The sequence below is a fragment of the Staurois parvus genome, unplaced genomic scaffold, assembly GCF_062004578.1.
Source record: "Staurois parvus isolate SC_StPar_1 unplaced genomic scaffold, SC_StPar_1.0 ptg000696l, whole genome shotgun sequence".
In the NCBI taxonomy this organism is placed as follows: domain Eukaryota; kingdom Metazoa; phylum Chordata; class Amphibia; order Anura; family Ranidae; genus Staurois; species Staurois parvus.
Genome location: NW_028318492.1, coordinates 929,521 through 943,137, shown reverse-complemented (window position 1 = coordinate 943,137; position 13,617 = coordinate 929,521). Strand labels below are relative to the sequence as shown.

The window sequence follows — 13,617 nt, the reverse complement described above, 5'->3', positions numbered from 1 at the left end:
CTCTTTGGTACAGAAGTGTGTCACGTAAACAGGGAAAACTGGTTCCATGCATCCCTGTCACACTACCGACATTATGCCCCCCTGACTTTTTTTTATTGCACCCCCAGATCAGACAGGCTAGATCCGGCCTTGGTATATAGTATGAACGTTGTCACCCGAGGACAGGAAGTGTGTCAGTGGTATTTACCACCAGGTGAAAGTAAAAGCAAAAAAAAACCGAATAAAGAACGAATGCCGCCACCATTTCTCGGGACTAAGAAGCTGCATGTCCTTCCATTCCCGTTCTTCGGATAGATACACTTCCACAGGACTGCACTTGAGGCGTCTACCAGTGACTTCACCCCAGCAGTGAATGTGTTACACAGCGCGTGTCCCCGCCCCCTCCCGCCGAATCTATATATATGACATTACCCACAATCCTCTCTTCCTCTTCGCCATTTTAGCCGGCGCCATGAAGTAAGCGGAGCTGATAGTAGTGAAATGTTTCTGAGTGAATCCGCTGTCATCCTCCCTGGCAGGCGGCTCCTCCGCTCCGATAACATGGGCGGCTGCTGGCCCCGGGCCCCGCACACACTCACCGCCTCTCATTTTCTCGTTGTAGGGTCGAGCTGTGCAGCTTCAGCGGTTACAAGATCTACCCGGGACATGGCCGGCGCTACGCCAGGACGGACGGCAAGGTATGGACGGGGCTGTGTGGTCGGGGCGAGCTCCCAGCATGCCTCTGGGCTGAGTGTAGTACAGGCCTGTGTCTGGGCCTTCTCCCTGGGCAGGCAGTCTGTGGACTGTGTCCAGGGAATAGAGCAGGCCTCAGATGTTCTGGGGGGGGGGATGAGGGGGCCTATAAAGGCCTCTAGCTGAAGAAGCTGAATGGTCTGGCCTTCCCTTGTGTGCATTGTATTGGCTTTTAGATTCTAAGCTGGAATGGCCAGTTGCTGCACAGTGATCAGACCACACTCTCTGCCAGCTCCTGACAATACACAAGTGTCACCCACATAACCAACAATTAGGGGAGCTGTCACTGGCCCATTCAGGTCACCATGACAGGGTCTCTTCCTTCCATCCCACTCCCCTCTGCACTGTGTTGGTCCCTTCCTTCAGGTGGCAGTGTTCCTCTCTGGTGATTGGCTGCTTAGGGCTTGTTTACATTTGCGACTGGGGACAGCAAGCCCATCAAACCCTGCAGCTGGTCTGTGTTCCTACAACTAATGCCTCTTTTGCCTCAGGGGCAGCAGCCAGGGGTGCACGGGCCGCAGTGCTTTGCTTCGCAGCAGGGAGCATACCCCCTTGTCACGCTCACAGTACCACCCCTGACCCATTCAAGTGAATAGGGCCACACTGCAAATGTGCACAGTTGTCCATTATTTAGGGGTTAAAACAGGCAGTGAGGACCTAATGCATCTTTTACTACCAGTCAAATACCAATTGATCTTCATAAATCAGGTGTAAATGAGCCCTTAACCACTTGCCTCCGGGCACTTATACCCCTCCCTGCCCAGGCCAGCTTTCAGCGCTGTCACACTTTGAATGACAATTGCGCGGTCATGCATCACTACCCATATGAAATGTTTATCATTTATTTCACACATGGCTTTCTTTTGATGGTATTTACTTGCCGCTTGGTGTTTTATTTTTTGCGCTATAAACAAAAGAGCAAAAAATGTGAGTTTTTCTTTGTTTCTATTATAAAATTTTGCAAACAGGTAATTTTTCTCTTTCACTGATGTGCATTGATGAGGCAGCACTGCAGGGCAGCATTGATTGGGTGGCACTGATGGGCACAGGTGGGTGGTACTGATAATCAGGGCACTGATCATCAGTGCCGATCCCTTCACTGACAATTGCCGGTTCTCAGCAGTATTTTCCTCACGCTGGGACAGCGTAACTGTATTTACCTGGTGATCTGCTGTCATTGGACACAGCTGATCACGTGGTAAAAGGCCACAATGATTGGCCATTTTCCGTATCACATGATCAGCTGTGTCTGTAGGACACAGTGATCACAGGGGGGCATATTCTGGCATCCTATGATACCTGTTCACATATGTCCAGTGCACTGGCGGTGCGGATTTAGTGTGGTTTGAAAGAGTCATGTACGATTTCTGAGCAGTCCAGTTCAGGTGTAGATTATGGGCTATTGACTTCAATGGGAACAGTTTCTATTGGCTATTGACTTCAATGGGAACAGTTTCTAAACTGCATATGTGTGAACAGGATAATCCTGTCCTGAACCTGGTGTAAACCTGACATGAACTTCTGAACACCTACTGTATCAATTAGCTGTGTAACCTGAGCTTCAATCCACACCGCACATGTGCGAATTGGCTCCTAGTGTGTTCATCTGTGCCTCTTCCAGGTCCTAAATATTCCATGGTGTGTCTGTGGATATATGACCCCTGTCATATTTATGGGGGAATGTCTGCTTTAAATTTCGTATGTTTTAATACGTTAATAGCTGGAGCCACATATAATTTTTTTCTTTCTCTAATGTGCTTTGCAAGATGCTGCGATGCCTTGCACTGAGTTTAAATGGAGCAGGTCACATTTTCACTTAGTGCACATCAGTGGTGTTGGTGTTAACTGGGCCCGGTGATTTCCAAAGATCTCCGAAGGGGAGGAGAACTGTTTTGTTTACTAACAGTTCTCCTCCCTGTCTGCTTGAGCACACTGCTCTGGATGGCTGTGCACAGCCATCCAGAGCAGTGTGATTACAGTGAAGCACACAGACCCTGGCTCCCTAGTAAAACACTCCCTGTACACAGTTAACACTTTGATCGCCCCTCATGTGAACCCCTTCCTGCCCAGTGCCATTGGTACAGTCAGTGCTTTCTTCTTTGTTTTTGTTTTTTTGTTTTTTGTTCGCACTGATTACTGTATTGGTGTCACTGGGGATGTCAGTGACAGTCAGTTCCCCCCAGTGTCAGAATGTCTGCCGCAGTCCTGCTATAAGTCGTTGATCTCCACCATTACTAGTAAAAAATAAAATGAAAAATCCCAGTGTATACTGCCATTTTTATAAACGCTATAACTTGCAAATAAACCAATTAATTTACACATATTGGGATTTTTTTTAGCAAAGACATGTAACAGAATACATTTTGGCTAAATTTATGACTAAATTTGATTTTTTGTTTTGTTTTTTTGCCTGGCCTGTTTAATAGCAAATAGTCAAAAATATAGTTTGTGTTTTTTTTTTTTTTTTTCCTCAAAATTGTCGGACTTTTTTTTTTTTTTTATTGCACAAAAATTTAAAAAATGCACAGGTGATCAAATACCACCAAAAGAAAGCTCAATTCGTGGGGAAAAGAAGATGGAAACTTCATTTGGGTGCAGTGTTGCATAACCGCGCAATTTTCAGATAAAGTAACGCAGCGCCGTAAAGCAAACAATGGCCTGCTCAGGAAGGGGGGTAAATCCTAAGGAGGGCAAGTGGTTAATATTTGGGTGCTTGCTATCCTTGTTTACATATTTAAGGTGGTTACTGTTTAACCCCTTCCTGCCTGCCCTGTTGTCCTTTAAATTTGAATGTCTAGGGGGTGCGAAGGATCAGTGATCATGTGACTGTTAGTGATCACGTGATTGCTAGTTCCCACCAGCTACCGATCTTTAGTGTGGACTGAGTGTTATCTTTGAGCTGAGCATGCAGTAAGCTTGACCCCTCCGTACATAAACATCAGACGCCCAGCGATGTGTGTGGTGTTTTTGTTTTTTTTTTTTTTTGTTTTTTTAATGCTTGCTCTAATTTTTTGTTTTGTAGATTACCTGTATAGGTAGGGCAGATTAGCTAGCACGTTGACAAAACAGTTGGTCACAGATGGAGTGCGTTGTTTTTGATTAGACTGAGAAGGAGCAGTAAAGTGCAATCTCTACATAGCATTTTATAGAAGGGGAAAAATGGTCTGCATCTATAAGCATCAGACAAAGCTACCTCATGTTTGTTTATACAATCTACACAGAAACAAGGTTTGAAAAAAAGACCATGATGGAATTTACACAGAGCTCAACAGCTCTATTTTAAATACATATCCTATAGGTTAACTTAAAAAGTGTCTGATTTTGGACTTTGTTTTATTCTTTAGGTATTCCAGTTCCTGAATGCAAAATGTGAATCTGCCTTCCTATCTAAGAGGAACCCTCGGCAAATAAACTGGACTGTTTTGTACAGACGAAAACACAAGAAAGGGCAGTCGGTATGTATCACTCCTGCAGTGCAGACTTTACTATTTAACTATGTTGCATATCAATTCTAAATGAATGAGTTGCTGGTTCAATAGTGTCTGTGAGGAGGACTGACATCTCCACAGGGAATGTTTATTTCCTGGCTTTCATTATGCTGCTTCAGTGCTATCTAAAATAGAGAAAATATGTGATTCTGAACAGCCAAGCAACAAGTGTTTTCCAAAGAGGGCCACCATTGGCATCTTTCAAACTTGTTCCCGTGAGTCATTGTAATCGTAAACAAGCTGTCGTATACATGTTAGAAATGGACATCATGTGAATATATTGATAACAGTTAATTCCTGTCTGTCCTTTTTCCTTGTGCAGTTAGAGAAATGAAATTGTAGCTGCTATGAGCAGCAGTTAAGGATTGTGCACACAGGAGTAGTGTGTAGAAACATCCGGCTTCTTGATGATTCTAGGCAGCATTAGACCTAGCTTTTAAGTGGTCTTTAAAGTACAGAGGATGCTATCGGTAGATTTGGAAACTTGGAGGGTCAGTGCTTTATTTTGTATGGTTGGCTATCTGCAGTGCATTGTGATAGGGCTATACCCTCTTATTGTGCTGATATGTTTTTACTCTTGCAGCAAAGCAGTGCTGGCAGTGGGCTACAGCACAGGGGCCAGTGTTCTTGTGTCACAGGCTACTAGCCAATCAGATGCGGGATATGACTTGTCAGCTGAGAAACCATTGGAACTGCAGCAGTGGTGGGCCGTTATTGCTAGTTGCATTGTTAGTATATCTTCACGTTTGACTGACATTGAAGAGTTCTATCTTGGTCATATATCATGGAGTGATTCTGGCCCTCTTTCATGAAAACAAACCTTTTGACTGTCTTGGCCCCATATTAGGGGGTCTGCTATCTACAGTACATGTTCCACTGAGTAACCACCAGGACAGGCAGTGAAAGGAAATTTCACAGATAAGAATTTTATACTGGGGAAGGTTTGGAGCCTCAGGCTTCTGCCTTCTCTGGCACTGTTTGGGAAGTTTCACCACTCAACTTGGTCACCGGAAGTGAGAATCTTCAGTGAGGTCATGGACCTTTGGTCCTTCCAACACACAAGTTTCTGCACCCTGGTGGAGCTCATCAATCATTGCTGGCTGTGACCAGCATTTTACCAAGATAAGAAGTTGGGGGATTCTCTTCAGTGTGACCAGGGATGGCAAAACCTAGAGGTTCTAACCCTTCTTGTATAACAAAGTGCCATGTCTAACGAGTGGGTCTAATATGCTAGTAAAGCTTTTTTTTTTTTTTTTAACAAAGCATTTTTGTCACCGCACTTGACTGTTAGCTTTAAAGTCTGAACTCTGTAAGAACAATGACACTATCTTGATAAGAAAATGGGATGGTTTTGTGGCTCCTTAGAAAAGCCAGAAGATGCAACCAAGTGACATCTTCAGTTTCCTTTGTGAGGGGCTGTCCTCCTTTTTAGGCTCTTTATTAGGTCACAATCGAAAAGAATCTGACAAAAGGGAGTGTGTAAATATACCTTAATTCATTTAGAGAACGCTATATTTCATTGTGTCCTCTTATGAAACCGAGATCAGTGGCGATCCTGAGGATCATTGCTGATCTCCGATCATTAGTGGTTTAGGAAACAGAGATGATCAGTGGAGAACATGTTCTCCACTGATCATCTCAGCACACAGACGGTCAGTGTATGTAGGAGGGATGTAAGCCTTTCCTTGGTGATCTGTGTTCTCCCTCCAAATTCTCAGCCCAGAGCTGGAGAATCGGGGGAGCTGCAAACTAAACAGCGGTAATATACCTCTGCTTCATAAACGGTGTTTGACTGATCTTACTGTAATCACACGAGATTATGGTAACAGCAGCCATTTTCTAGCGTTCAAAGCGTTTGTAGTTCACTTCTATCCTCAGGAGAAGCGATCTACACCGCTTCATAAAAAGGCATTCAGAGGAGGACTGAGCAGTGGTCATTTACCGCTGCATCATAAAAGGACACCTAAGTCTGATGGCCAAAAATTCTTACATCTCTTTTCACTGTTTACTAGTTCCATGAAACCCTTTTTGCCTTGTGTATTAGTGTTAAGAACTGGATTTGCCTCCTAGGCACCAATCTTTGTCAGACCCACCTTAAAAGTCTTTAGTTTGTATTTCATTATGGGGCACTTGTGAACATAATTTGGATCTTCAAAATTTGGTTTGCTGCGCTGAATATTCTAAGCTTCTGATTGTTGGATTTCTAGTATTTCGGTCAAAGAGATGGCTAAATAAAATGTGGTTTCTAACACATCAACTAGGTATAAATATTATCCTCTGATTAATATGTTAAACAGGTCTGAAGATTCTGAAGTTATTTGGCATTTGAAAACTATTGTTTTGTAAAGTAATTATAGTTTAGCTAAATTTGGACATGCTGTGGGAAAAGGTGCATTCCGTGTGCATTTCCCACACCATATTCAAAATGACTGCCTTTGCTGCAATTCATAACGGCACGTTATGCACTGCGTTCGCAGGCACTAGATTGCGAAGTACCAGAGTAACGTGATTGGTGTGGCGTGTTTTTAAAATGTAGTGAATGCACTACTTTGTGTGATCTGGTGCAATTTCAATCCACTGAAGTGAATGGGCTCAAAATCGCACTGCAGAGGAACACACAGGGACATGGTCCTGAGGGTTTTCCTGCAGCAGTAAATGGAGATGCAGTGTTTCTACGATGTAGTGATACCAGCATTCAAAAAGTGTGGTTCATTTTAAGTTTTAAATCTTCCCAGGAAGAAGTCCAGAAAAAGCGTACTCGCCGTGCAGTGAAGTTCCAGAGGGCTATTACTGGTGCTTCTCTGGCTGAAATTATGGCCAAGAGAAACCAGAAGCCTGAAGTGCGAAAGGCTCAGCGGGAACAAGCAATTAGGTAAGGCCAGCTTCTTTCTGATTCATATAATTTTATTGTAATTTCTATTACAGGTAATCCATCATATCTTAAATGTTAGCCTAAATAGTGATAGAGGTGCTGGAACCTTAAAGTTGGGTTAAATGTCATCCAGTGGTATGTGACTGCGGAAAGTTTGGACATTGGGCTGGCAGCTTCTGTACACCTTAGGAATTCCAATCAAATGAATGGGCTGAAATTACACTGCATGGAACTGCATAGGAATGTGGACCACGTTCAGGTTTGAACTGCCCTTAATTGGGACGGGTCTCTCTAGTCCCTCTGACCTAATCTATAATGGTCTAGGATTTTTACTTCAGTAGCATAGCTTTGGCTTGCTGTTTAGAGTTGCTCAGGCTGAAAATTCATGGCCACACTTGTGCAGCGAGCCCTCTATCACAACTCCTATGCAGGCTGCAGTTATACCACCAAGCTGTAAAAAATAAGCCCTTTAATGTGCAGTACAATGCTTTTGTACAAATGCATGTGTGTTTTATGAACACATTTTGGCTTGAGCAGCAGCCTGCATACAAGATTCCATGTGTTCATGCTTTGAGTAGATGGTCTAGTGATAAATACATATGCTGCTTTTTTTTCCCCCCAAAATAATTGCATTCAGGGTTTGACATGCCCTATTTTAGTGCATGTGCTGTTCATGAACAACATTATTTGGATGATAAATGGACATGCATTGAGCTGATTATCAGTGTAAGATTCAACTATATTCAAAGATTGTGATCGCTATGTGTGGGATACAAGTGTACCATAACTTACCCTGCTCTTGTTTGATTTTGTAAATTGGCCTCAGTGTTAGCCAGTGGACAGGGTGGCAACTTTCAAACTTCAGGTGACCCCAAACTCTTCAAGGATCCTTTCTGCCAAAATCATTTCCATTTTTGATACTTAAGTTAGTTTCCAGCCAAAATGTTTAATTTTAAGTAAAGTGGGGAATAGTTGGAGCACTTCAGCTTTTTTACTGCTATCTGGGGCGCCATTGGATTTTACCTCCCTTCTGCCCTGCTCACTTTTTACCAGAGTATAGATAATTCTCCAACCATACCACAGAGAAATCAATGTATTTTCTATTATGTTCATTGACACACACAGCCTTTTCATTATATATTACCAAACAGGGTTTTATAGCCCTACCTACAGGAATAGGACACTAGGCTGAAAGAAAACTCGGCACCTCCTATGGGCAGTCTATGTATAAAACTCCCCTCTGCGCTATAGGCAATCCAGTCATTCTGCCTAGTGTCTTCAGGAGTACGGACTTTTTTTTTTTTTTTTTTGTGTGTATTGGGACTAGTGATCCCATGGCTTTCTTTTTTTTTTTCATTTTATTCTCTTCTGGGATTTTCATGCAGAGATTTTCTATCAAAATTCAGACCGGGCGACGTGCTAGAAAATCTAGATCCAGTGGTCACCTCAGTCTGACCAGCGAGCATGTACAGACCGCTAGCTCTGTGCTCAGTCAGCTGCAACAAAGCTGCAGCCTGCGCCAGGGCAGTCAGTGCATTAAAGGTCTCACTGGGACACACAAGACTGGTCGGCTATAGTCTGCTTCACTGTTACCCTTGCCAACAGCCTCCCATTTCAGTGGAGAGGAGGATCTGTCATGAATTTTACCCGCACCCTCCATTGGATTGGTAAGTAGATCGGTGGCCCCCATCTTCCCCATATGAGCTGTAGGGTTCTGGTACTCCTTGGGGTGGTTGTTCTGCGGGGTTCCCTCCTCCCCTTCAGCCCTTTTCGAGTCTACCTTCCTCCCCGGGGCATTGGTCTTGCATGACTGTACTTGGTATCATCTCTCCCCCTGGGGTTCCCCAATGGGCACTCAGTTGATATCGTTCCTGTGGCAGTCTGCTGGTCGAGTGGCAATGATTACCATGGACTTTCCCACCATTGCTCTGGTGGGTAGATGCCTAGTGATGGTGAGGGATGTGAGGTGTGGGCACCTTTTTGTTCCCTGGTTGTGCTTGGCCCTTCCTGTTTTGGTACAGCTTTACACCGGGCCAGGGTTTCGGTTGGGTTTTACTGCGGTTGGGTGCACCATGCATTCGGCCAGTCCAAAAAATTTAGGCCAGCGCTTTGTGGCTTATGGCGTCCGCAGTCTTGGTCACCTACCCTACTTTGCTACTTTATCCACCTGGCACCACTTCCTGCAGGCGAAACAGATTCTGTTGTTGTGACTTTGCCATATTGCTTGTGGGCAGTTTTCCCCTGCTCGTGGCAATCCTCTACTGACAGTTTTTATGTAGTGAGGCTTTGGCTATCTTTAAGTAGCCTCAGCCGGTGGCCATTTTGTTGGTGACAGCCGGTGGCTATGTGTGAAGGGGTGAGAAGTGTGTAGTCCCTGATACCGCAACCGGCTGCTTTCTACAGATGTAGGTATGTCACCTCATATAATGCTATGGCCTAAAGCATTTTGTGACATCTAGCAACTTAGATGGTGGTTGGGTGTGCCTGGACTATACAGGCATTTGCAGGGCAATTCTGAGGTGGTGCCTATCGCATTTTATGGATTTCTCCATTAATTGGTTTGCCCACCCCTCGTGGCACTGCTTTGGGACATCCCTGTTTGGTCATGGATAATGAAGAGGCGGCTGTGTCTTGTCAATGAATGTAAGAGAAAATGGGATTTTTTTGTTACTCATTGTAAAATCCCGTTCTTTGAGTTCATTGATGGACACAGCACCCACAATTCTGGAGTTTTTTGCTTTGACACTGCTTGTCACTGCCTGTGTTGCCTATAGCCAAGAGGGGGTTTTGTATCCAGAAAGGACTACCTATAGGAAGTACCGAATGGCTTATTTTTTTCTGCCTAGTGTCGTCCTCCTGTAGGTGGGGCTATAAAACCCCGTTTGGTCATGGATAATAAAGAGAGGCTGTGTCTGTCAATGAACTCGGAGAAAGGGATTTTACGGTTTTAGTAGCCAGAATCCCTGTCAGATTTTTTTTTTTTTTTGTCTGTAGCACCTTTTTTCTATCTGGTGAAACAGTGACATTAAAGGATCAGTTCATCTTATTAAAAAAAAATAAATGCACATTTTTTTGCAGGTTTATTTTTTGTTTCTGCTGCCTTTTTAAAGCATTACATCGATGATCAGCCGGTCTCTGGTGCCATGCAGGTCTTCTGCAGACCTGTCAGTATATCTGCTTGCCCATATAGGATGTACAGACAAGCAGATATACTGACAGGAAGAATCGATGACCTACTGCGGCGCTCCACAGCACCATGGTAGTTCACTGAGAACTACAAGCTGACAGCTGCAAAGGACGTGTAGTTCATTCATTCACAGAACACCATGGAGGAGCGGGGGCAGATTCGTTTGTAAGATGTTACACCATGAATGTGGATTTAACATGTTACAAAAAGTAACAGACGAGTCCAAACCCTCCATTGTTCAAACCAGAACTAGAACATTTTTTTGGCTAAACGTGCACATTTTCTTAACTCGCTATGGAGAATGCAGCTGCTGGCATGCAAAAGTGGTCAGAAATATCTGAAATTCTAATTTGGAAAGACAGAGTTGGGATAAATAACTGGGCAATATTCTGGTTGGAATATCCACTTATAAACACCATGAGTTTGCTCAGGCCACAAAGCTCCATCCGTAACTAAAACTTCACTTTGACCAGTTCAGTTCTTTATCCACTTACCCCCCCCCCCCTTCCTCCTGACCAGGCCATTTTTTGCTTTATGGCGCTGTTATTTTAACTGACAATTGTGCAGTCATGCAACACTGCACCCAAATTAAATTTACGTCTTTTCTTTTTTTTTTTTTTTGGTTTTCTTTAATTGAGCTTTCTTTGGGTGGTATTTGATCGCCTGTGCGTTTTTTTTTTTTTTTTTTTTTTTTTTTTTGGTTTTTTTTTGCGCTATAAAGGAAAAAAAAGGCTGACAATTTTGAGAAACTATTTTTGACTTTGCTATTAAACATGCCCAGTAAAAAAATGTAAATCAAAATGCATTCTGCTACATCTTTGCTGGAAAAAAAAAAAAATCCCAATACCGTGTAAATTGGTTTACGTGAAAGTTATAACGTTTACAAATGGTGTGTGTATATATACTGGGATTTTTTTTTTTACAAGTAATGGTGGCCATCAGTGACTTATAGCAGGATTGCGGCGGGCATTCTGACACTGGGGGGAACTTTCTTGATGTCAGTGACACCAATACAGTGAGCAGTGCTAATAAAAAGCACTGACACTGTACTAATGGCAATGGGCAGGAAGGGGTTAACGTGGGGCGATTAAAGGGTTAACTGTGTTCTGTCTTTTAAGAGGGGCTGTGTGTTAGTCCTTCACTGTAAGCACACTGCTTTACATGACACTGCTATGCACAGCCATGCAAAGCAGTGTGCAGCAGCTGACGGAGAACTGTTTTGTTTACAAACAGTGCCCCCTGCCCCCCCCCCCTCAGATGATCAGCGATCACTGGGCGCTGGTAAGTAAACACTGTCTGGGACCCGCTGATTGTCAGCTGTGGTGCAGGTAAGGGACATGCGTGCACCCTACCTGGAAGTGCAAAATCACATCATACGTGATTTTGCGCACCCATGTTACCCTGTAGCAGTACTTCAGCTATAGGGCGGAAGGGAAGCGGTTAAAGAGAAGAGTAAAAGCTACACACTCAAATGATCAGAATTGTTCAGACCTCTGAATTATAGTACAGTATGTGTCCCCTTATTTAGCTTTCCTTTGAGTCAGAGGTCACCTGATGACAAAGCAGTAACCAAACAGTCTTATCGCCTACCAGGTGTGCATAATGTTGTCAAGTAGCAGTCCTGTTGATGGAATGTAAAATATAGGGGGTCTGTAATCCATACTTGGTAGCTGGGAGACAGAATCCTGGCACTTGACATGGCAGCAACTTAAAATTCATGTGATCCTAAGCACCAAGCTGAAGAGTCAAACTTGGAAACATTAAGCAAAATAATGGAACAGATAAGAATTTGATTGTACAGTCTGTTATAAGTGACTTAACTAAACCCATTTATAAGTCCTGTTCATTAGACAGCATATGTATTTGAATAAAAGCATGAATACATTGCTGTCTACAGCTCTAAAAGATTAAACTATTTGGTGTATTTTTGATTTCAAACAATCTCTTAAACTAAATGCTTTGTGTTCTTTTTTTTTTTTTTTTTTTTTTTTTTTTTAATTTGTTTTTATTTTCCAATTTTAAAGGGCTGCCAAAGAGGCAAAAAAGGCTAAACAGGCTACCAAAAAGGCTGTTCCTGCTAAGGTAAGGAATATCATCATTAGTCTGTAAATAAAGTGGCTGATGTTTTAACCCATACACTAATAGATTAAACCTGGTTAATAGCAGGTTGGATGTTTGTTATATTTTCAAGGGCAATAAGTTTTTAAAGGGGAAACCTTTTCATTTTGTTAAAAATTTCACTTTGAATGTGCTTCGCAATAGATGCGCTATCTTCTGAATTTATGGCAAAAATCTGGTTTTGTTCGTAGCGGTTTAATCTTGTATAGCAGTTTATTTGTAGTAAATAGGTTAGTTTTATGTGTGGTTCCAAAAGAGCCTACCTGTCCTAGTAAAACGTTTTTAGGTATAAGTTTTTAGGAAGGGCAGGAGCATTGTATTGGAGAATAAAAATGTAAGTTCTAGGGCTGTATATCCCATACACAGGGTGAGTTTAAAATGTGTATTCTAGGCTTGCTTTCTTGAACAAAAGATAACGGGTCACAGTAAAGCTGGCCATAAATGTCCTGAAGGCTACTGCTATTGTCGAAGAGCTGCATCCCACTACACAAATTTCATCTGGTTCCTCAAAAATCAGTGGCTGCATCCAGTCAGTTAGTAGTTTCAAGTCTGCCTCTATTAATGGGATGATCAGTGGCCAAGCTTTACACTATAAATCTGAGGGCTTGGATTATCTTCAGAACACCCTGGGACCCCTAAAACTTTGGGTACGCTCTGCTTGTATGTTAGAGCTCAGGTTTGAATTCATCAAATAGATAACATGAAAAGGGGGGGGGGGGAGAGTTTGTTGACTTCATGCTATTCGTATGAAACATTTGCTGTTTTTTTACACTATTCTAATTGTATAAAATATTCACTGTCAATTTTAGGCTCCAGCTAAGGCTGCACCCAAGCAGAAGATTGCCAAGCCAGTAAAGATGCAGGCTCCCCGTGTTGGAGGAAAACGCTAAACATTTTCCTATTGGATGTGTTAATAAATTACTCTTTTGAAAAATCTCTCCGCTTGATTTAGTTAAAATCAATGTCTTGAAGGCTTTTTATGTAATATCTAAATCAACGTTCCCAAGTATCCAGCTCGAACAGTGCACATGGATTCAAATATCTGGCTGTCTATATACTATAGATGTAACTTTATACTTCTCCCAGTATCAAGGATCCTGCAATGCACATAGCTGTGGAATCTCTCTACTCCCCCCTAAACATGCCATTCTTTTCATATTTATTAAATACAGTTTTTCTGTTTCATGTTCTCTACAAAATGTTTGGGATTTCCTTAGTTG

General features: G+C 42.7%; 1 protein-coding gene across 1 annotated transcript; it reads left to right on the top strand.

Moving 5' to 3' along the window:
* Positions 1-387: 387 nt before the first annotated feature.
* On the top strand, positions 388-13,333 carry RPL24 (ribosomal protein L24). Its single transcript, XM_089652906.1, has 6 exons — positions 388-456; positions 602-677; positions 4,077-4,187; positions 6,956-7,092; positions 12,304-12,361; positions 13,207-13,333. Exons 1-6 carry the CDS (start codon positions 452-454, stop codon positions 13,285-13,287), a joined length of 468 nt encoding a protein of 155 aa, XP_089509032.1. The 5' UTR covers positions 388-451; the 3' UTR covers positions 13,288-13,333.
* Positions 13,334-13,617: the final 284 nt, after the last annotated feature.